Source organism: Solanum lycopersicum, chromosome 11, assembly GCF_036512215.1.
Source record: "Solanum lycopersicum chromosome 11, SLM_r2.1".
NCBI classification, from domain to species: Eukaryota; Viridiplantae; Streptophyta; class Magnoliopsida; order Solanales; family Solanaceae; genus Solanum; species Solanum lycopersicum.
In genome coordinates this window covers 48,842,269-48,863,989 of record NC_090810.1, presented here as the reverse complement: position 1 = coordinate 48,863,989, position 21,721 = coordinate 48,842,269, and the positions used below count along the sequence as shown (strand labels likewise).

General features: G+C 33.9%; 1 protein-coding gene across 1 annotated transcript; it reads right to left on the bottom strand.

Moving 5' to 3' along the window:
* Positions 1-17,675: 17,675 nt before the first annotated feature.
* On the bottom strand, positions 17,676-21,253 carry LOC138339450 (uncharacterized). The gene is made up of 5 exons (XM_069291047.1): positions 20,760-21,253; positions 18,776-19,151; positions 18,325-18,528; positions 17,853-18,085; positions 17,676-17,766 (listed from the first exon to the last, which is right to left on the bottom strand). Exons 1-5 carry the CDS (start codon positions 21,251-21,253, stop codon positions 17,676-17,678), a joined length of 1,398 nt encoding a protein of 465 aa, XP_069147148.1.
* Between the last annotated feature and the right edge of the window lie 468 nt (positions 21,254-21,721).

Genomic DNA, 21,721 nt, shown 5'->3' with positions numbered 1-21,721 from the left:
AAGTTAACTGGAAAATAAAATATCGAATTCGTGTCACTTCTAGATTAATTGGAAGAAATGACTAGACTATATATTAAAATTATATAATGAATATAACAGAAATGTACTGAATATATAAGCGAACCTCCATTAAAATCTAATCCACCCGAAAATGTCTCGTCAGCCTGCTTCTTAGATGGTTCCCTGACTTCTCGAATAAAAGATTTGCTACCACCACTCTTAGCAAACAACAAAGAAATATCTTCAAATAATTATTTGTTTGAGTTCACCACAAATTCTTTGATTTTATTGTCCTAAATCATTCTTCTCTTCAAGCTCTTTGTTATTTTCATTCACCTAATAGTTATTAAACCATAATGCAAATATTAAAAAAATAATAGTTTTAAAATAAAAAGCCTAAATTCGAGTTTGTGTATAGTTTTACAAGCTCTTTTCTCAATTCTATGATTTCATTGGTCAAAATGTCTAGACCATGACTTGATCCTTTAGGCTCCAATTTCAAAATTTCAGCATAATAATCACGAGTTTCAGGAAGCCTGAATTTGGATACTTCATCTTCACTGGCCACTTTGTTCTCAAACTGAAAAACCAAATCAACAAAATATAATTAGATATAGTAACTTGAGTTGAAATAAACAATGTAATAAAATGTATTAACTTTGTACAAATATTTTATTTTTTGTAGGCAGGAAGAGACATTTCTCAATATATTTTAACCACGGACTTTCTGCAATTGTCTTCCAATTCAAGATTCTTGGAATAGAATCAGCAACACGAATAGCTATATCTCCATCAACCTTTGAATAACACTCAAATATCCAAATTTAAAGAGCAAGAGGCAAGCCACCAATTCTATAATATTTATGCGTTGACTTAAGCCCATGTCTCACTAAATTAGACAACTTTTTATTGTCATCTAAATTCCACGGATATGAATTGAATTCTCTACTTTCCACAAGATAAAAATCTCTATTGCTAATTTGGTATTCGTTGTCCTCACATGAAAATAAAAAATCATTAATGAAGTACAGAACAACCAATTAAAAAGCCGAGTCATCATCTATGAATTTTTTCGCTAAAACAGTACACGTAGATGACTCTTTGGAACTGTGTTTTTCTTTGAAAAATAACTACTTATCAAGCTACATCTAGAATTGGAAACATTGATAGAAGTTCCATCACTAACACAATTTAAGCCCATAACTATCTCAAATTTTCTAAGACCAAAAAATAATATTTTGTTATTTATTTCAATAGCAACCACATCATCCGTTGTGTGTTTTAACTATCTATTTGTAAGATATTGAATAAGTTGTAGTTGTGTGCTCGATTTTGGAAGGTCAAGAAAGTTCCCAAAACATATATTCCTAACAACTCCAGTTGTTTATCAGATAAAAATAATTTGATTTGTTCAATGACACTATGATTAGTGTAACATGACCACCTACTCGGAATACACACAACATCAGGATGTTTCCAGAATTTACGATCCTGCATATGCATTAAACATGAATTAAAAATGTGCTACAACATACTAAAGATGAATTAAAGATGAACTTAAGTTAATTACAACAATGACAACTTCTGGTTCCAAATCCAGACACAACTTATCAACTTCAACACCAGCAGCCTAAACAATGATCTAGTTGAAGGGTTATCGTGTAGTATTAATGTAATCGGAAGTATCACAAAATTGTACAGTACAGTATACTGTCCAACTATCACAGGAACACAAGACTAACTTGCAGCGTTAACATTGTACAAATTACAAATTACATCAAAAACAAAAACAAACATAGGGGCAATGCATATTATGCTTCATAAAAAGGTTCTCCAAAAAAAATATTCACACTTGAAAACAAGCTTACATGACCTTCAATTTCAATAAACATAAATAATTGACTTCAACTCATAACGTGTTCATTCCCCTCGAAAAGTTTAAGGGGGAAACTAAGGCAGTTATAAGACAAATCACCTTGCCACAAGAAAGAAAAATAATAATAAACATGTTAATGGTCAAATATAATTACTAATTTAGAATCATATTGAGAAGGAATGACAAGTAAAACAACATTAGTGAGACAATAACAAACTAACATGAGAATAGTTCTGTAATGTGGAATTGGACAGATCTCTAGTGATACTCTTCATAACATGATTTGTTTCTTTCCCTTTTTTGATTTTGGGGAGGTTTGGGATGGGGGGATATTCTACAAAAACTCTAAAGACAGAAAAAAAACGAATATAAAGACAGGAAAAGCATCATATTCCACTAATTTTTGGACGTTCATGTCAACATTTACACAATCTAACATTATTGTGAATGATACGAGTTTAAATCATAGTATTGTGAATGCTACGAGTTTAAATTTTAAATTGTCTTTATATCATGACCATATGTTATTGCAAGCAAAACCCTTCTTCAAAAGTTCTACCAGGTTACTATTTGTAAATAGCACAATTATGCTACACAAGAATATAATCTTAGTTCCAAATTTATATTATGGACAAAAAAAAGGTAGAGGAAAGGAAGAAGCAAACAAAATTGACCATAATTCACATCATTGCTATTTGAGGAAATGAAACTTAAAAGCTGCTCTTTTTTCACTTTTGTTCAACCGTTTTACAAAAATTTTGGACTTCTTCACAGTTCTGTTATTTACATAAAGTTAAGATAAAGAAACGATATCAGACTATGAACAAGGCTAGATACAAGAGTGATGAACAAGGCTAGATACAAGAGTGCCACCTACTTTCTCTATACAATGGTTCCATGAAATAAAAACTTAAAAGACTTTCTAAACTGTACAATAAATTCGAATCTAGTTAAGGTGAACACTCAGAATCCTACCTGCTCTATTCACTTCATGCCATACAAAAGTTGTATTAACGATGAACTCCACATAGTACATCTAAAAAACAAGGCACTAATCAACATAAAATCATTGCTAAATAATAAATAACTGACAAAAATACATAAATATAGATTGAAATACTACTATCACATACCGAATATCTACTCTCTGGTAGAATCACACTTTTGGACAATCGATTTCGAGTTTTTCCATCATTCACTGGCTTTTTCTTCTCCGGTTCATCTTTGTTTTCCAATTTTTTGACTGAAATTGAGGAGGTAAATTCTCAAAATCGTCATCACTGTTCACGAGTTTCTTTGACGTAGATGCCAAATCAACACATATTTTTTTGATTTCTTCATTGATTTAACCTCTTTAATTTGTGTTTTTACCTTTGTTCTGCTTCTTGTTCTGCTCGTCATTGTTCTTCTCCTCCTTGTTCCGCTCACTCGATATTTGTGAGATTCCCAAACTAAAACTTGGACCGCCATTAACTTCATCCATAGAAGTAGGAGACTACACTTGACGCTTCTTTCGACTTCTTCTATAAACTTTCAAATTCAAAGTATCAACATCCTTAACTAGCCGCGGACTTCTTCTAGGAGATTTTCCTTTACCTCTTCCATTAGGATTTGTGCAGAAAAATGGAGAACAAAGAACAAGAAACCTAATTTTTGGGACAGACAATGTGAAAGAAAATAGAGAGAGAGGAGCGAATAAGTTTTCTAATTAATTTAAAAATGGTATAAAAAAGGAATAAATGTTTTTTAAATTTTTTTAAAATTAATATAGCTAAAAGTTGACAGAATTGATAATAAATTAAAAGTATACTTAAAATTGATAATTATAAAATAAAAGGTCTTTGTTTATGTAATTTTTCCTTGTTTGTTATGTTGTTTAATTTGATAAAATATAAGGAGAATATAAAATTGCAATATACAAAGAATGTCATAAAAATCTAACTTTAAGAGATTAATTAAATCCCCAATTTAAAGTCTTAAATTAAATTTGAAAGCTAAAGAGCTATTCAACCCTTCTCCCAAAAATCATAGAAGTCACTAAAAGCTAGTGTAATGTTGATCAGCCAATTGGTGTATTTAAAAAGAAAAAAACAAAGAATCATGGTGTTAGGATCGGAAATAAGCAGGTGTAAACGCGGAAGCTAGCAAAGCAAACCTAAAAAGACCACGAGTAAGAAGATAACGAGAAATATACCAAAAAATACAAAGATTTAACGTGGTTAGGTCAATTGACCTACGTCCACAAAGCAGATGAGCAATCCACTATAAATATGAGTATACAAAATACAGAGGGGAACAACCTCAACCAATTCACTCGGAATACATGGGAGTTTCACACAAGTGATAACGTATCAATCTTGTGACCCACAAATTCTCCCTCTAACCAAAACTCTCAAAGCCTTTAAGATTACATTGTGAATGCTGATTAAGTTAGAAGAAACATGTTTCTATTTATAGAGTGCTAAACCTTTTCTTACTAAAAAAAAGGATTGGTCAATCCAAAACCTTTTCCTAAAAGGAAAACCTATTCGTGGTAAGAAATTTAGGACAAGTAAAACCCAACAAATCTCCCCCTTGGCCTGAATTTCTGATAAAATAAATTTGTCCACCTTCTTGACTTAATCTTCAACAAATTGTTTCTCCTCTCCATAATCTCCTTCGCAAAATTTATGTCTCAACACAAAGAACCTCTCTGAAATAATTTCTCAAACAAAATTCTTCATTACTGTAAAAAGGGTTGTGGCTAAAACTACTCCCATCAAGATGAACACCTCTTTCTAACTAGGCTCAGTAATTTATTATTGAATCACTAAACCTTACTCCGTCATCGAATCTGAATCTGATACCACTTGTTGGAACAAAAAATAAGCAGGTGTAAACGCGGAAGCTAGCAAAGCAAACCTCAAAAGATCACGAGTAAGAAGACAATGAGAAATATACCAAAAGACACAAAGATTTAACGTGGTTTGGTCAATCGACTTACGTCCACAAAGGACATGAGCAATCCACTATAAATATGAGAGTACAAAATACAGAGGGAAACAACCTCAACCAATTCACTCGGAATACATGGGAGGTTCACACAAGTGATAACATATCAAGCTTGTGACCCACAAATTCTCCCTCTAACCAAAACTCTCAAAGCCTTTAAGACTACATTGTGAATGCTTATTAAGTTAGAATGAACATGTTTCTATTTGTAGAGTCCTAAACCTTTTCTTACTAGAAAAAAGATTAGTCAATCCAAAACCGTTTCCTAAAAGGAAAACCTATTTATGGTAAGAAATTTAGGACAAATAAAATCCAACACATGGCTACTGCACAAATTGCAGCACATGTTGCATGTAATGAAACCAGACGATTTTACATCCATACACCGTCTTTTCAGCATCAAGTTGTTCAAACATCCTGCAATCTTTCTTTTCCTATTCATCAACAGTTGCTTCATGCCGAATGAGGGAAAAAGTTACCGATCCAGTTAAATCAAATCTAAAAAATACTTTAAGCTACTGACACTACTGTTTTGATAAATGAAATACCAATTAGGAAAAAAACTTGAAAAGATTTTTACTTCCAACATGAATAAGCGTAAAATTCACATGTTAATTTGACCAATCCAAATGAGTGTTGTGTTTCCTGTCAACCGTGTTGGGCTATTGCCCATGTTCCAGCCAAAGGTCCATGGCCTAATCCTACTTGAAAAAGGATTGGAATGATTCTCTTTATTTGGTTTCCAATTCTATTAGGAAAAGAATTGAAATTGTAATCCTATTTGTAGTTGGTTTTGACTTTGTAAGGAAAAACAAAACTCTATAAATAGAGTATGGTTTGAGAGAATAATTAATTTCTCATTGATACTGTCTTTGAAACACATTAAAAAATAAGAGAGGTTTTTGAGAGAGCTTTCAGCAAGAGAAAAGAGATAAAGAAAAGGGTTCTTTTGCTGTAGTTTTTTTCTCCGATCAGCAACGTTCAGATCATATTTCCTGATTAACTAACTGTTGGATCGGGCTTAAATTTGGACTGAGTGTTCCTGACATCTTGATGGTTGATTTTAACGGTGGAGATCATATTCGGAGGTCAGAAAGATCCTATTTTAGGTCCCGAACAAAAACTGGGTTTGGGTTGTGTTTCTTTCTATTTATCTTTTGTTGGTATAGCTATTGTTTGTTCTCTTTTGACACTTGTTGTGTAGCCATTAGAAGAATATTTTGAACCCTCTTATTGGTATAGTGACACAATTTGGATCTTGTCGATCCCGTAGTGTTTACCTTCGATTTGAAGGGTTTTTCCACGTTAAACTTGGTGTTCTTTATTGTTAGATTTTTGGTTTCATCTTTTCGTTACAACAACTGGTATCAGAGCTAAGGTTATCTATATGGAGGGGAATATGAGCAATATGATATTTCTAAACGGAAGAAACTACAACATATGGAAAACCAAGATGAAAGATCTATAGTTCGTGAAGAAGATGCATCTTCTGGTTTTTTCTGCTCATAAACCCGAGAATGTGACCGATGAAAATTGGAAATTCGAGCACCAACAAGTATGTGGATATATAAGACAATGGGTTGAAGATAATGTTCTAAACCATATTGTGAATGACACACATGCTAGAACATTGTGGGAAAAGTTGGAGACGCTTTACGCTTAAAAAACTGGAAATAAGAAGTTGTTCTTGTTAAAGAAATTTATGACCTTTAAATACAAGTATTCTTGATCAGCTATTAGGAATTGGTGTTAATTTTGATGATGAAATATAAGGACTTTGGCTTCTTAATACTCTACCGGATTCTTCGGAAACTCTTCGTCTTTCTTTAACAAATTCAGCCACTGGTGGAGAGGTGACTATGTAATATGCAAAGAGTAGTGTGTTGAATGAAGAGGTTAGAAGAAAATCTCAAGACACATCTTCACATTCAGATGTTCTATATACAGAAGATCGAGGGAGACATAAGACAAGAGATCTAAGGAGTAGAGGTAAAAGTAGAAGCAATTAAAAATTCAAGAATCCAAATATTATATGTTATCATTGTGGAAAGAAATGACACATTAAAAGATTTTGTAAACAATTGAAGCAAGATCTTAAAGAGGGGGAAAAAGGACGAAAACAATGAAAATAATGTTGTTATTGTTGTCCAAGATGACCTTCTCTTCGCTTGTGATAAAGCCGTCATCAAGTCTGTATCTCAAGACACAAGTTGATAGTAGATTTTGGAGCTACATCACATGTCACAAGAAAAGACTTCTTTTCATCTTATACTTATGTTAACTCTATGGTGTTATAGATGGGTAATACTGGTGATGTTAAGGTGTTTGGTGTTGGCACTGTTTGTTTGAAAACCAATACCGGTTCAACGTTCGTCCTTCAGAATGTCAAGCATGCTGTAGAAATTCCCTTAAATTTGATCTCAGTAGGACAACTAGATGATTATGGCTATCATAATGACTTGTGCAATGGCCAATGGAGGCATACCAAAGACCTACTGATTTTAGCTCGAGGAAGAAAACATTCAAATTTATACGTGACCCAAGGATCGATTCTTGGTGACTCTGTAAATTTGGCGGAGAGCAAGACTTTATCATAATTGTGGCACAAGAGGCTTAGTTATATGAGCGAGATGGGAATCACCTGTTTGGCCAAGAAGAATTTGCTTGATGGTATGAAATTAAAAAAGGTGAAAAGATGTGTTAATTGCTTAGCAGAGAAACAGAAAAGAGTTCCTTTTAACAGTCATCCTCCTTCAAGAAAGTCTGAGCTATTGGATCTAGTACACTCAGATTTGTGTGGTCCTTTCAAAATGAAGTCAAAAGGTGGTGTACTTTACTTTGCTACTTTCATTGATGATCATTCTCTCAAGATTTGGGTATATCCTTTGAAATCCAAAGATCAGGCGCTTGATGTGTTTAAACAGTTTCAAGCCTAATCTGAGAGACAAAGGGAATGAAATTAAAATGTATTCGCACTGATAATGATGGTGAGTATATTTGTCCCTTTGATGACTACTGCAAATCGCAAGAAATTCATCATCAGAAGACTCCTCCAAAGACTCTTCAATTAAATGGTTTGGCATAGAGGATGAACAGAACTTTAGTTGAGAGAGTTAGATGTGTGCTTTCAAAGGCTAAACTTCCAAATTATTTTTGGGCTGAAGCACTTAACACTGTTGCTTATGTTATCAATTTGTCTCCTGTTATTGATTTGGATGGTGATGTTCCAAATAGAGTTTGGTTTGATAAGGATGTTTCTTATGATAACTTGAAAGTGTTTAGGTGTAAAGTGTGTGTCCATGTTCCAAAAGATGAGAGGTCGAAAATGGATGTTAAAACTAAGCAATGTATCTTCATTGGTTATGGTCAAGATGACTTTGGATGTCGCTTTTATGATCCAATTTATAAGAAACTCATTAGAAGTCGTGATGTTGTGTTCTTTGAAGATCAAACTATTGAAGATATTGACAATACTGAGAAACTAGATTCTCATACTGATGAGAGCTTAGTTGATGTTGATCCAGTTCCTATTATTGATACATCTTCTGCACACGAGGGAACCCAAGGTAATGATCAAGATAATGATTTAAGTGTAGAACATATAATTGTTCCTACTGATGATGATGTGGTTGATGATCAACCAACTCATGTTGGGATCACCGCTTCGGATGCTCCAGAAACCTCTTGTAGAAGATCTACTAGAAAGAAGCGAAGCTCAAAACGTTATTCTTATCATGAGTATATTTTATTGACTAATATAAGAGAACATGAAAGTTATGATGAATTCATGTTAGATACTCATAGAGATAAGTGGAAAGAACTCATCGTAGACAATCATGAGTTTTGTAGAAGTGTGGCAGGTAGGAAGCCTGTCAAAAGTTCCTCCACTTGAAGTCCATTTGGCCCCTTGGCTGGAGGGGGCGTTTGTTGGTCTATTGCCCATGTTCTAGCCAAAGTCCCATGGCCTAATCCTACTTGGAAAAGTATTGGAATTATTCTCTTTATTTGGTTTCCAATTCTATTAGGAAAAGGATTGGAATTGTAATCATATTTGTAGTTGGTTTTGGCTTTGTAAGAAAAAGCACAACTTTATAAATAGAGGGTAGTTTGAGAGAATAATTAATTGCTCATTGATATTGTCTTTAAATACATTAGAACATAAGAGAGGTTTTTGAGAGAGCTTTCAACAATAGAAAAGAGAGAAATAAAAGGGTTCTTTTGCTGCAGTCTTTTTCTCCGACAAGCAACGTTCAGATCGTATTTCCCGATTAACTAACTGTTCGATCGGGCCGAAATTTGGACTGAGTATTTCTGACATCTTGGTGGTTGATTTGAATGGTGGATATCGGATTTGGAGGTCAGCAAGATCTTGTTTTAGGTCCCGAACAGAAGCTGGGTTTGGGTGGTGTTTCTTTCTATTTATCTTTTGTTGGTGTAGCTATTGTTTGTTCTCTTTTGACACTTGTTCAGTAGCCATTATAAGAATATTTGTAACCCTCATAATGAAGCAATTTGGATCTTGTCGATCCCGTGGTGTTTACCTTCAATTTGAAGATTTTTCCACGTTAAACTTGGTGTTCTTTATTGTTAGATATTCGATTTCATCTTTTCGTCACAACAAACCGAAGGAATGTTTTTCGACAGATCCAAATAAGTACGCTTTAGTGGAGATCAACAACTTATTGGACCCTATAAAATTGAATTTTCGACCAAAGTAGGTCATTATTACCAAGATAATATGTTTTATTTTTTTGAAATTTTACAAAAATAGTATGAACATGGTTCTCAGTAATGCTTAGATAATATTTTATTTAAAAAAATTCATTAACAAAAAGACAAAAGTCCGTTTTTCAGGGTGATAACACAATAAATAAAGTATGGGCATTACTTATTAGCATAATATCGGAAAAACATTCAGACAAACGCATGACGTAAGTTGTATGTGTTTCTCCCTTTCTAGACATCTAAAGATTGGAATTTCACAATTCCTTCCAAATCAACAAGAGTAACTGAAAACTCATAATGCTAGTTTTCTTTTCTTTTAATGTCCTGTAAATTTCAGGTCTTCAAATAAAGTATAAAAGTGTTTGAACTGCTAGCTAGTAGTACTATTAGTTGCAAGGACCTTGGGGAATTTAGTACCAACATTTTATTGTTTTTTGATGGTAACTGTAATGTGGGAAGGAATAGGGAGAATTGAAGTGAATGTCATAATATCCTTCAGAGAATAACATAGGGCTACTTTTTTCCAATAAATACAGACGTGGATTTTGGAGCCACGCGGCTAGCAAAAAGAAATTGAAATAGTGAATTAACATTTAGTTGTCCGAAGAAACTCATGCCACGTGTCAATTAAAGAAGAAATTGAAAAGAAAATTACCAATTTACCTTTGATTGTCAACCTTGTTTTTTTGGTGATTTACGTAACTACCCTTATTAAGGATGACGCTAGGTAGGGCTGTTCAAAATCGAACCGAAATCGATAAAAAAACTATTGGTTTATACTATTGGGTTATTGGTTTAGTGATTTTGATAACGGTTTTGATTTTTTTTGTTATCGGGTTATCGGTTCTTAACGGTTAAAAGTTTTTTCTTAATAGGTTAACCGATAACCGATAGTAAATTAAATAATTATATTTATACCATTTTGTATTTAAAGTCCTCGACTTAGAGTTTAATTTCCTACTTTTATTTTTGGTTGTCTCAAACACTTGATTATTCTTCGATGTAAAAGTGTTTGCTTTTGAGCAAAGATGTAACTTGTGAACTCAAGTCATGGCTTATTTGGTTTGTCATCTTGTTTCTAAGTGATTTTCAATATTTTCTTTTTTTTTTTGGTGTCAAATCTTAACGGTTAAATCGATAATCGAACCGATAACGATAAAAAATCGATAAACCAATAACCGATAACTCAATATCTTAATGATTCTATAACGGTTTAGCATCTCTACAAATCGATAACCAATAAGCCAACCCGATAGACGTTAAAATCGAACCAAACCGACCGATACACAGCCCTAACACCAGGTGGCAACTTTTCATTATTTTGGTCGGATATATATATATATATATATATATATATATATATATATATATATATATATATATATATATATATATATATATATATATATATATAAAATGATGTTTAATTTGATTAGAAAACCTCCACGTTAATTGTGTAAACCAAATACTATTATAATTAGACGATATCCAAGTTTATTTTCCACAAGTTCCCCTTTTCCTTATCCTTTTCAAATTTGATTTCGATACCTATAAATATAGGCAATATCATATTTATTAATATTTTTGTATTGTTCAATGCCTAATCAAGTATGATAATCGAGATAGATTGAAAAGAATGGATGAGCAACTTGAGAGTTGGAAGTGACTAAGAAGGAAGTGACTAATAAATGAGTGAATGTCAACAATCTTATTGCTGAAGGGGCATGTGGATCCGTGTACAAAGGTATTTATTATGGACAACAAGCTGTAGATATATATTATGACTAATTCTACCATTAATCTTTTCTCTTATATTAGCTAGTTACTTGATTCTAATTAATGTCTGCACTAAACCCCGATTAATATTGTAGCCACTTTTTTTTTTTAACTCTATATCATATCATATATTATTATAAGTGGGAACAAAAAAAGTTAGAAGCTGAATTATGATTTTATCTTTACTATAAATTAAAAAAATATTAGAAAAAATTAAATTACCGTTTTATCCCTACATTTAATTAAAATGTTATAAATTATTAATAAATCAAATATTAAATAAAAACTATATCACATTGTTTCATCCATTTTTTGGCTTTTGATTTTCTTCCTAGTCTAAATTACTCTCCAATTACCTATAGTTCTTCACTTCTATTATTAAAGAGGGTAAATGAAGAGTTGCACGGTATTGATTATGACTTTATGAGAGAAATGCATGACTATTAAAAAAATCTTTCATTTCATTCAAAATACATTATTGAATCAATAATCATTTTCATTATATTTTTTTTATTTTTTTTAACAGAGAAAAATGTATGTGTACATTCTAAAACTTCATACGAAGCTTGCAATATGATGGAAATGGATGTTGAATATCTTAGCGGAGGTTAAAATTCATCTTTTCACAAAGTTGACCTTCTAACAAACATAGTAAGTAACTAATACATGTTCATATTTTGATAAATTATCTTTTGATATTTAATTTTAAGGCAATTATAGAAGGAATTCAACGTGTTTTCACTGATTTACATACTTTGGGTAAGTGAGATGAAAACTCTCTTCTTCCTTTCTTTGTCATTCCACTTAATTATGTTATGTAAGTTGATCATCGAAAAGGTGCTACATTTATCTTTCTGTCATTAAATTTATTCCGTTACTTTATAAGAGCTGAGTTTTCCTGTTTCGTATCATAACTAGCTAGCTACAATCTTTGGAAGAAAATTATTTTAGATAATAATGATGGTCATATCTAAATATTATGTGGCTTACCCATTTTTTTATTGCATTTATTGCATTCACCTAAGTACCAACTCAAAGTGTACCAAAAAAAAAAAAAGCTGCAAGTTAGTGATGTTTATGTGCACTTTTTAGATTTGGAGCAAGGGTTCCTTGATATGCCATATATCATCAGATGTTATAATGTCTTAATTAATTTTACATAATTCCACATATCTTATTTTCCAATCAAATAACTGAAACTTAAATGAAAAGAATTAGTTGTCACCCTTGTATTTGTATAGAAAAATATATATATTTAGATATTAATTTAGTTAGAAGACTATATTTGAAATCATTCTTTTCAATTACTTTTGGATGCAAAAGTACGTTTTATACAGAAACATATTAAATGCAAGATTTAGCGTATGTATAAAAATATATTGTGATAAATATTTATATAGACACGAGATTGGACTTACATAAATTTTAAATTGTAATAGAAGATAAATGTGCAACGCACGTTTCCAGAACTAGTATACATAATTGCATTGGCTATTTTTTTTTATCTCAACTAATCTAACCGTTTAACTACTACATATTATTAGGGTTAGGTTTATAAAGTTATCAAAGATTAAATTTTTACCATGAAAAAGGAAAAAATCATCACAATTTGTAACTTTAATATTATTTGAAATTGTTAAGCTATCAACGATCTTTCAATTAATCTTAATAATATTAATCTATATACTAAACAAAGCCTAACATAAACCACTTGATTCTTCCACGTCTGTAATGTTCATATATAGAAATTCATACATTTCCAATGATTAATAATATATATGTTCATCCTTTCTTTTTCTTACACAATTCTTTATGACTAAATATTTTTAATTAATTTTGAGTAAAATTACTTGATTTGAGCAATGAAAAGAGAAGGAATGCACAAACAAACTTCTTGCATGCAAGAAGTTTAATTTCTATATGGTATAACCTACATCACCCAAACATCGCAAAGGTATTTAAATTAATTTTGTTTTTTCTCACTTCCTTTAACTTATTACATACATTTAAATATATATGTTTTCCATGTCACCTAACAAATGTAAAAATCTTTTTCTTCAATTTATCGGAACTTCAAAAAGGTTGCCCCAATTGATTAAATCTGAATCTACAAGTGGTAAACCATGGACGAAAAAATGGATTAATGAGCTTACCAATCACATCCCGTGGTCCAGAAATCATTCATTGGAAAAAGAACGATCATTCGAATATGATATCGTGGTTGAATATGTCACTAGAGGTATTCTCAGATCACACCTCTTAAAAAATCATATAAAAAGTTGCCAGTCGATTCTGTTATTCAAATTGCGCTAGATGTTGCAAGAGGGTTAAGTTACCTTCATTCTAAGAAAATTGTTCACAGAGATGTAAAGGCTAGATGTAGTTATGGACAAAGAAGGAAGAGTCAAAATAATTGATTTTGGAGTTTCTCGAGTTGAAGGTTCATGTCCTCTTGACATGAAACCCAAATTGGCACCATCGGTTGCATGGCTCCTATGGTGACATATCTCATTCTTATATATATATATATATATATATATATTAATTTACAAGAAGGAAAAAAATGAATTCTCTATTACTTATATTAATGTGCAATTGTTCAACAACCAAAAATTGAAGAAAGCTATAAATAAAACAAAAGTTATACCATGGTCAAATCCTTCTTTTTAAGCCTTCTATGAACTTCTCCATAAAGAAAAGACAAATAGACTGCAGTCAAACTCATTTCTTTGTTGTGGGACCTGTTACCAGAAAATTTCAAGAAAATAAGTGGTTTTCGTGAACTTGCAGACATAGTCACAATATATGTAGACAAGTTTGCTTCTATAAATTTCTCCAATGGAATATCCAGAAGTGAGTTAATGTTTTAGACACCCTCCCCCAGTTGATTAAAAGTTTTATTACGAAAAATTTGAAACTTTATGATAGCCTAAGCCCATAAAACAGATGATCACCAAACTAAGCAACATCAATTGATGTTTTCTACTACTAGAAAAACCACTTCTTTTCACGCAATTAGCAAATGGTAAATGCATCAATAAACTGTTGAGAATACAATTAAATGATAAGAGTTTGCTTGATGAGATGGTCACACACTTGAGATGAAACTATCCACAGACTCCAAGCATGCCCCAGGTTATGAGAAAACAAATTATTTTACACAAATCCCAAGTGTTAAGAGTTAGTTACATCCTATCCGACTTTTTCAAATTACAAAATCCCTTAAATTTGGTTGAATCCAGATACATCCCAAAATGTTCTCAACGTCCCGATACATCATATCTCGATTTCGAATACATCACTAAACGTCCCGATTCATCACTCAACATCCTGATACATCTCATACGTCCCGATATATCATGTAAAGTGATTTCGGAGAGAGTAGGAATTTTTGTAATTTTTTCAACTGGTAGGAAATTTTAGAAGATAAGTTGTGTATTAAGTAATTTTTCCAAGCAAATTCCCAAAACAAAAGCTCACATCCGATATCAGCCCTGTATCACAAGGTATTTGAATTCACAGATAGCTTCTGGTATAAAAAGAATTCCAAAGACTGCTTCATGCCATAAGTCGCAAATGAAAGAATACCTGAATGATGTTTTCATCAATTCTTCGTGGAAGATTTTCCCATATTTTGTCTGAAATATGAAGAGCTGGCACTTCTCCTTGTCTTAAGAATTTCCATTCTTGTACCAGAAATCTGCAACATCCAGGTTTAAGATCTTCCAGTCCAAAATGTTATCTTACGAGAAAATTGGTTATGACAGAGTAAACATTGTAATATTCAGATTAACTGTAAAGTGATCAAAACGCTGCAATTGAGAACACCCAAACAATAAATATATAACCGAAGTAGGAACACTTGAAAGACACCAGATATCAATTTCTTATTCAACAAGACAAAGTAGTAAGCAACAATGACTTTTGTGTTGAGGCATTCCAGATCTCATCAGCAAACAATTTTCTCCCTTAGGCATATTGAATGGAAATGAATTAGCACGGATATAGCCATGCAAGAATTCCCATTTGGTATTGGGGTCTTTCCCTCCTAAGTGTCACTAATTTTACCATGCATGCAAATTGATCACCCTGATAAAGTTCCCATTTCTGTCCAGCCAAGTATGATATATAACAGAACTCTAATTTTTGCCCCTTTAGTTGTCAAGCTGTTACAATTCATGCTGTAATTAGTTATCATTTCTATATTGTAGCATATCATAAACAAGATCAATATAGCAGAAGAAATTAGCAAATTGTTTATGACAAGTGAGCCCGCAGCCGCTACCCTTTGGGTAAACCCCCCGCTCCTATGCAGTAGCTCGCAAATTACACAAGAGGGGTAGGAAAGACTGGTGCGACGAGGTCGACACAGAAGGCAAACCCATTGCTTAGGCTGGCAAGGGGTATCAAACTTGAAACCTCCAACATCGAAGTCCCAAGCCCAAACTACTGGACCCCTGACATATACATTATTATCAAGACAATGATGTAGTTATGGCAAATCAAAAACAAGATGTAGCTGCAGTCATTAATTATAAGAACTCTGAATCACAACTACAATCTACACAAAATAGATTCTGTAGCATGGGTGTCACGTTATTTAACAGCCAACGACAGAGTTCAGCGTACTTTCTTATGGTAGCAAAGAGGGACTTGCTGCAATGAAGCCCTAATGAATCCAAGTGAAGTAAAATTGGCCCCAGTTGATCTTCTTTATCTAGTATGCAATTATAACCAGGCTCCAAAGAAGACTACAAAAGAGAAGAACCAACACAAGAACATCAATAGTAACTCAACAGAAATAGTGTAAGAGGACAAAGAGTAATGTCAAATGCACCAAAATCGACAAAAATAATTTGGAGCGAAGTCAATGAACTCCTCGGCCAACTACTTATTCATTATTCCATTTTGTGAAAAATTATGATCTCTTAGTTAGTCATTAACAAAAGATATAAATCACCGGAATTTACAACTTGTATAGAGTTCTATTTCCATCATTAATAAAACTATTATACTTCAACGAAAAAAGTAGTTCCCTATTCAATGTTCTCCTTTTGTTGTGTGTGTGTGTGTGGGGGGGGGGGGGCATGAGCAATGACTAGACACGTTTGCTAATAAGGACTACCGGCTGAACTGATCAATGCAGTGCTATCAAAGGCAAAACGCACAAAAAAGCTCTAAGATTTGTGGGGGCTTTAAGTGCAAAACGCAAATAAAGCGTGAGCTTTAACAAAAAAGGCGCAAAGGGAGAAAAGAGTAAAATATATATGTTTTGTCCAAGACTAATAATTATAAACATGAATAACAAATATAGGACCAAAGAAACTAAAAAAAAATTATGATGAAGTGAAATATCAATTATTTAGCTTCACTTCTTCATAAGAGGCTCACTGGAAAGGAAATGTTTTCCTTAGAACTTTGATGAAAGACATTAAAGCGCACATAAAGCGAGGCAAAGCACTCAACACGTTTTGAGCCTCGCTTCAAGGCTTAAGCGCGCTTTGATAACACTGGATCAATGTACATGGACTGTTGGGTAGGCTGGTTGACTTGCTCGTGTAGCACCTACATAGATTGAGATGTGACTACCAACAAGTACAACCACCCAAGATAGAAACATGTTAGGTGTGAAGCGGAGACTTAAGCCTGTGAGTAGGAATGTAGAGAAGATTTTAAGAATGAGATTTTCACCAGCCTGTGTGTCTTGATATATAGTTCCTACTAAAAAGAGAAGTATTTTGCAGAAAGCTGTGCTTTTATTTATTAAATTAACCATATTTAAATACATAAGGGGGAGAAGAGAATGCTACAATACAAAGGAAACTAAATAGGATGAGAAGATAAATGAAATAAGGGATACAAACAAGATATGGAAGATCTAAAAGATTGCAAAATCAGAATGAGTAAAGAGAACATATCGTGAGATTTTATTTCCTTATCATGCCCCCGCAAGATAGGTGGTGGTTCGACAACACCTATCTTGGATCGATGAGAGAGGAAACTGGCAAAACAGGTACAATCTTCATAAGAGAGTCAGCTAGCTGCAAAGAGGATGAAACCTGATGGACAGTAAGAGACTTATCTTGAACCAGCTTCCAGACAAAGTGATAATCCAAGTCAAGATACTTCATACGTGTGTCGAAAGCTGGATTTTAGCAGAGGAAAGTGGCACCAAGGTTATCACAACAAATGGTTGGAGTGTTTGGAATGGAGAAGCGGAGCTCTTTGAGAAGATTGACAATCCAAATTGTTTCAGCAGTAGCATTGGCAATGGCTTTGTACTCATCTTTAGTGGATGAGTGAGCTACTATTTGTTGCTTCTTAGACGACCAACTGATAGACGAGCCTCCAAGTAAGATAACATATACACAGTAGAGCATCCGTCAGCAGATTCCCACCTAAATGAAATTTCGAATAAGTGGTTAGGTTTAAAGGTGCAACTGGTCAAATGAGTAAACAGAGGTGATTGGTGCCTTTTAGATACCTCAATACCCTTTTTGCAGCTTGGAAATGTTCATAGGAGGGTTTGTGCATGAATTGAGATAAGCGATTGACAACAAAGGTAATGTCAGGCGCTGTGATAGATAGATATAGAAGAGTGCCAATGGGATCCCTGTAGATTTTACAATCAATAGGCGAAAATCCATCATCCAGTTTCAAAATGGCTGAGGAAGCAAGAGGAGGACGGACTCCCTTCGCCTCCATCATGTTGAAGCGCTGGAGAAGATCAATATTATACTTCTTTTAAGAGAGATACAGACTGGTGGATTGGCGACAAACTTCAAGACTGAGGAAATATGTCAAGGGATATAAGTCCTTGAGAGAAAAATGACGAGCCAATTCATCGTTAACATGGTAAAGCTTGGTCTTTGGAGATCCTATGAGTATGATATCATCCACATATAGGAGAAGATATACAACAGAGACTGTGCCACGGAGAATGAATAGAGAAGGACCTGATTGTTAGCATACAAAACCAATAGAAGCAATAAAGTTCTTTGACTCTGTATCCATGCACGAGGAGCTTGACGGAGTCCATAAATTGCTTTGTGAAGTTTGCACACATTATTAGGATAACTTTTATTAGTGAACCCAGGCGGTTGATCCATATAAACTTTTTCAGCTAGAGTTCCTTGAAGGAAAGCATTATTTACATCGAGCTGTATAGAGGCCAGTTAAAGTATACAGAAAATGTCAGTAGAAGACAAATTATAGTTGGCTTGACCACTAGGCTGAATGCAGAAGTAAAGTCAACACCTGGCCGTTGATGAAAATCCTTGGCTACCAATCTTTCTTTGTATCTGTCTATTGAGCCATATTGATTGTGTTTAATTGAAAAATCCACTTACAACCAATTATATTCTGGGCTTGAGATTTAGAAACTAAACTTCAAGTATTATTTTTAACAAGAGCGACAATCTTTTCAAACATTGCATAACACCAAGGAGCATGTTGAACTGCCTTTTTGTAAGTTTGGGGAACCACTGTTGTGTCATTAGAAACAACCAAAACAGAGTAGTCTGTAGAATTTTCAGGCTTAAAAATATTATGCTGAGAGCGGGTAGTAATACGAGTAGGTGGTTGAAAGGGAGTAGAACTTATTTGTTGCGAAGGATAGGCAGAAGCATCTTCACTCAAGGAAGGAATAGTCGTAGAGGATAAGGGACTAGTATCATCATTTTTGGTACAAGAAGGAGATGTGGAATAAAAATGTGTTTGCAATGGGGATGAAGAAGATGATGGTGGCGTATTCTTTATCGGTAAAAATGAGCTGATATAGGCACTAATGGAGCATCAGAGACACGAGAGGAGATATGGTTTCAGGATGACATGGGCGGTTGGTGGTTTAGTTGTCAAGCCATGAATGTATTCCTTGTGGTGTAACCTAAGGTAGCCCATAAGAAATGAATTTAAAAGGAAAACTCTTTTCCTAGCACATTACACGATGAGAGAGAAATATTTTGGAAGCAGATGGATCAAGGCATTGGTAAGAATGGTGGGTGACAGAGTAACCAAGAAAGACAAAAGGGCGATATTTTGGTTTCAGTTTATGGTTATTATAGGGTTTTAACCAGGGATAACATAAGCAAGCAAAGGTACGAAGAGAGGAATAATTGGGGTTTACATGAAAAAGGGCTTCAAAAGGAGATTTTCCCTTATTTATAGGGATGGGCATACGGTTGATGAGGTATACAACAGTTTGACAAGCATAAGACCAGTATTGAAGATGCATAAAGGCTTGATGTAGTAAAGTTAAAGTTGTCTCCATTATATGTCGATGGCAACGTTCAACAGTACGAACTCATTGGGGTGTATAAGTGGGGTGAAAACAGAGGTTGGATGTCCATGCTAGCCAACATCTTAGTTAAGCCTTCGTACTAACCACCATCATCTAAATATATAGTGAGAATTGTTGAGTTAAAATACCTTTCGACCAAGAGTTTGAAATTAAGGAATATGGAAGTTACATCTGATTTCTCTTTGAGTGTGAAAAGCGATATATATTTTGTAAAATGTTCAATAAATATAACATAAAAATGAGTACCATTTTGAGTAGTAATGGGAGACGGTCCAAAACATTAGTATTTAAAAGTTTTAACGGACGAGAGCTAGTTAAGGTGGATGTAGAAAAAGGTAAACAATGACTTTTCTTGCAAAGACAAGAATTACAACTCTGTTGAGAGGAGGAATAAAACAACCCACTTATATATAGAAAAAATGGAATTAAGTACTTTATGATGTGGGTGACCAAGACGACGATGCCAAAGTGTACTAGATTAGAGATGGGAAGCTATGGTGAAATAGGTAGCTGGAGTTGTAGAAGAGCCAATCCACTCATAAATCTGCGTCCTATTATGGCCTTGAGCCAGAGGTGCTCACGTTCTCAAATACTTCACAACAAAAAAAGTAGGGAAAATCCAATAGAAGTTTTATTTTGCACACAAAATAGACGAACAAAAATAAGATTGCGATAAATAGTTGGAGCGCATAAAACAACTTTTAGAACAAAATTACGAGAGGGAGTGGGGAGAGTAGTAAGGCATGTGTGGGTTATTTTAACACCATTACCATCACCAACTATAACATCATCCGTCTCTGTGTACTCAGAGTAAGCATGCATATTATGAGTATTTGAGGTAATGTGATGTGATGCACCAGTATCCATGACCCAATCAGGATTGGTTGATCCAGTAGTCGATGAAAAATTAGCTTATGGGTCATTCATATTGTGATTGTAGAGTGGAAAACACGAGCAATATGTTCATATTTTTCACACACTTGGCACTAAACTCGAGCTTTATTGTTGGAGTTCCGAGAGTGTCAGTTATTATTATTGGAATTTTGGTGATTGTTATTTCTGCCCGAATTGGGGTTGTTTTGATGGCCTGACCAGTTACCACTAGATTGATTGGTACGATTGTTGCTCTGGTGTTTTTTATCAACTTGTGTCGAAAACTGATTAAACTGGGCAGTAAGAGGACCAATAAGAGGTGGCATCTCAGGCTTGGGTGTGTGAAGAAGAGACAATTCGCATATGCTGAGTTTTTCAAAAAGCTCCTCATAAGTGATGTTGTTTTCACCAGCACAAATGACAGAGCTAATGGCATCATATTCTGGTCCAAGGCCGTTGAACACTTTGATGACAAGTTCATCTGTGCTAATGGGATAGCCAGCAAGGTCAAGTTTGTCTGAGATGGATCGAATCTCATTGAGATATTGAGCAATGTACTTGGTTCCCTTCATAAGGCGACTGAGAGAATTAGGAAGACTGTAACTACGAGTTTGACTTTTATTGGCATATTGTTGCGCTAATTTTGTCCAAGTGATGTGCACAGAAGATGTAGAGATAATCAGAGGGGCTATGGTAGGATCAACAGACGTCATAAGAGCATGACGAAAAAGGACATATTATCGCCTCCATGGTTGATAGTTTGGATCAGTTGGAGATGGACAAGGAAAGATACCATCAATGTAGGAAGTCAGATCATAGCCAAGGCAAAGACCATCGATTTGAGCTTTCCAGGTGAAATAGTTGGGGTTGCCAGCAAGCCTTATAGGCAGTTGGGTGGGTTGATTGATGGAAACAAGTTGACTTCCTTGATTTAATGGATTCATGACTGTTTGATAGGGGGAGATACTTGAGTTTTGGTTACTTGTGGTGGGATTGACTGGAGTTTGCAAAGATGAAGTATTGATGTTCAAGTTGTTAGTCATGGTGGATAAAAAAAAAGAAAAGGATCAGAACCTCATTAGAGCGTGAACTGCTCTGATACCATAAAAAGAGAATTATTTTGCAGAAAGCTATATTTTTTTGTAATTAACCATCTTTAAATACATAAGGGGAAGCAGAGA

Coding starts and splice junctions, on each gene's coding strand:
- LOC138339450 (XM_069291047.1), bottom strand. CDS start 21,253: ATGACGTCTGTTGATCCTACCATAGCCCCTCTGATTATCTCTACATCT. Junction 19,152..20,759: donor AATCAATCTAGTGGTAACTG/GTCAGGCCATCA, acceptor ATGCTCCATTAG/TGCCTATATCAGCTCATTTT. Junction 17,767..17,852: donor GCTGCAAAAAGGGTATTGAG/GTATCTAAAAGG, acceptor AATTTCATTTAG/GTGGGAATCTGCTGACGGAT.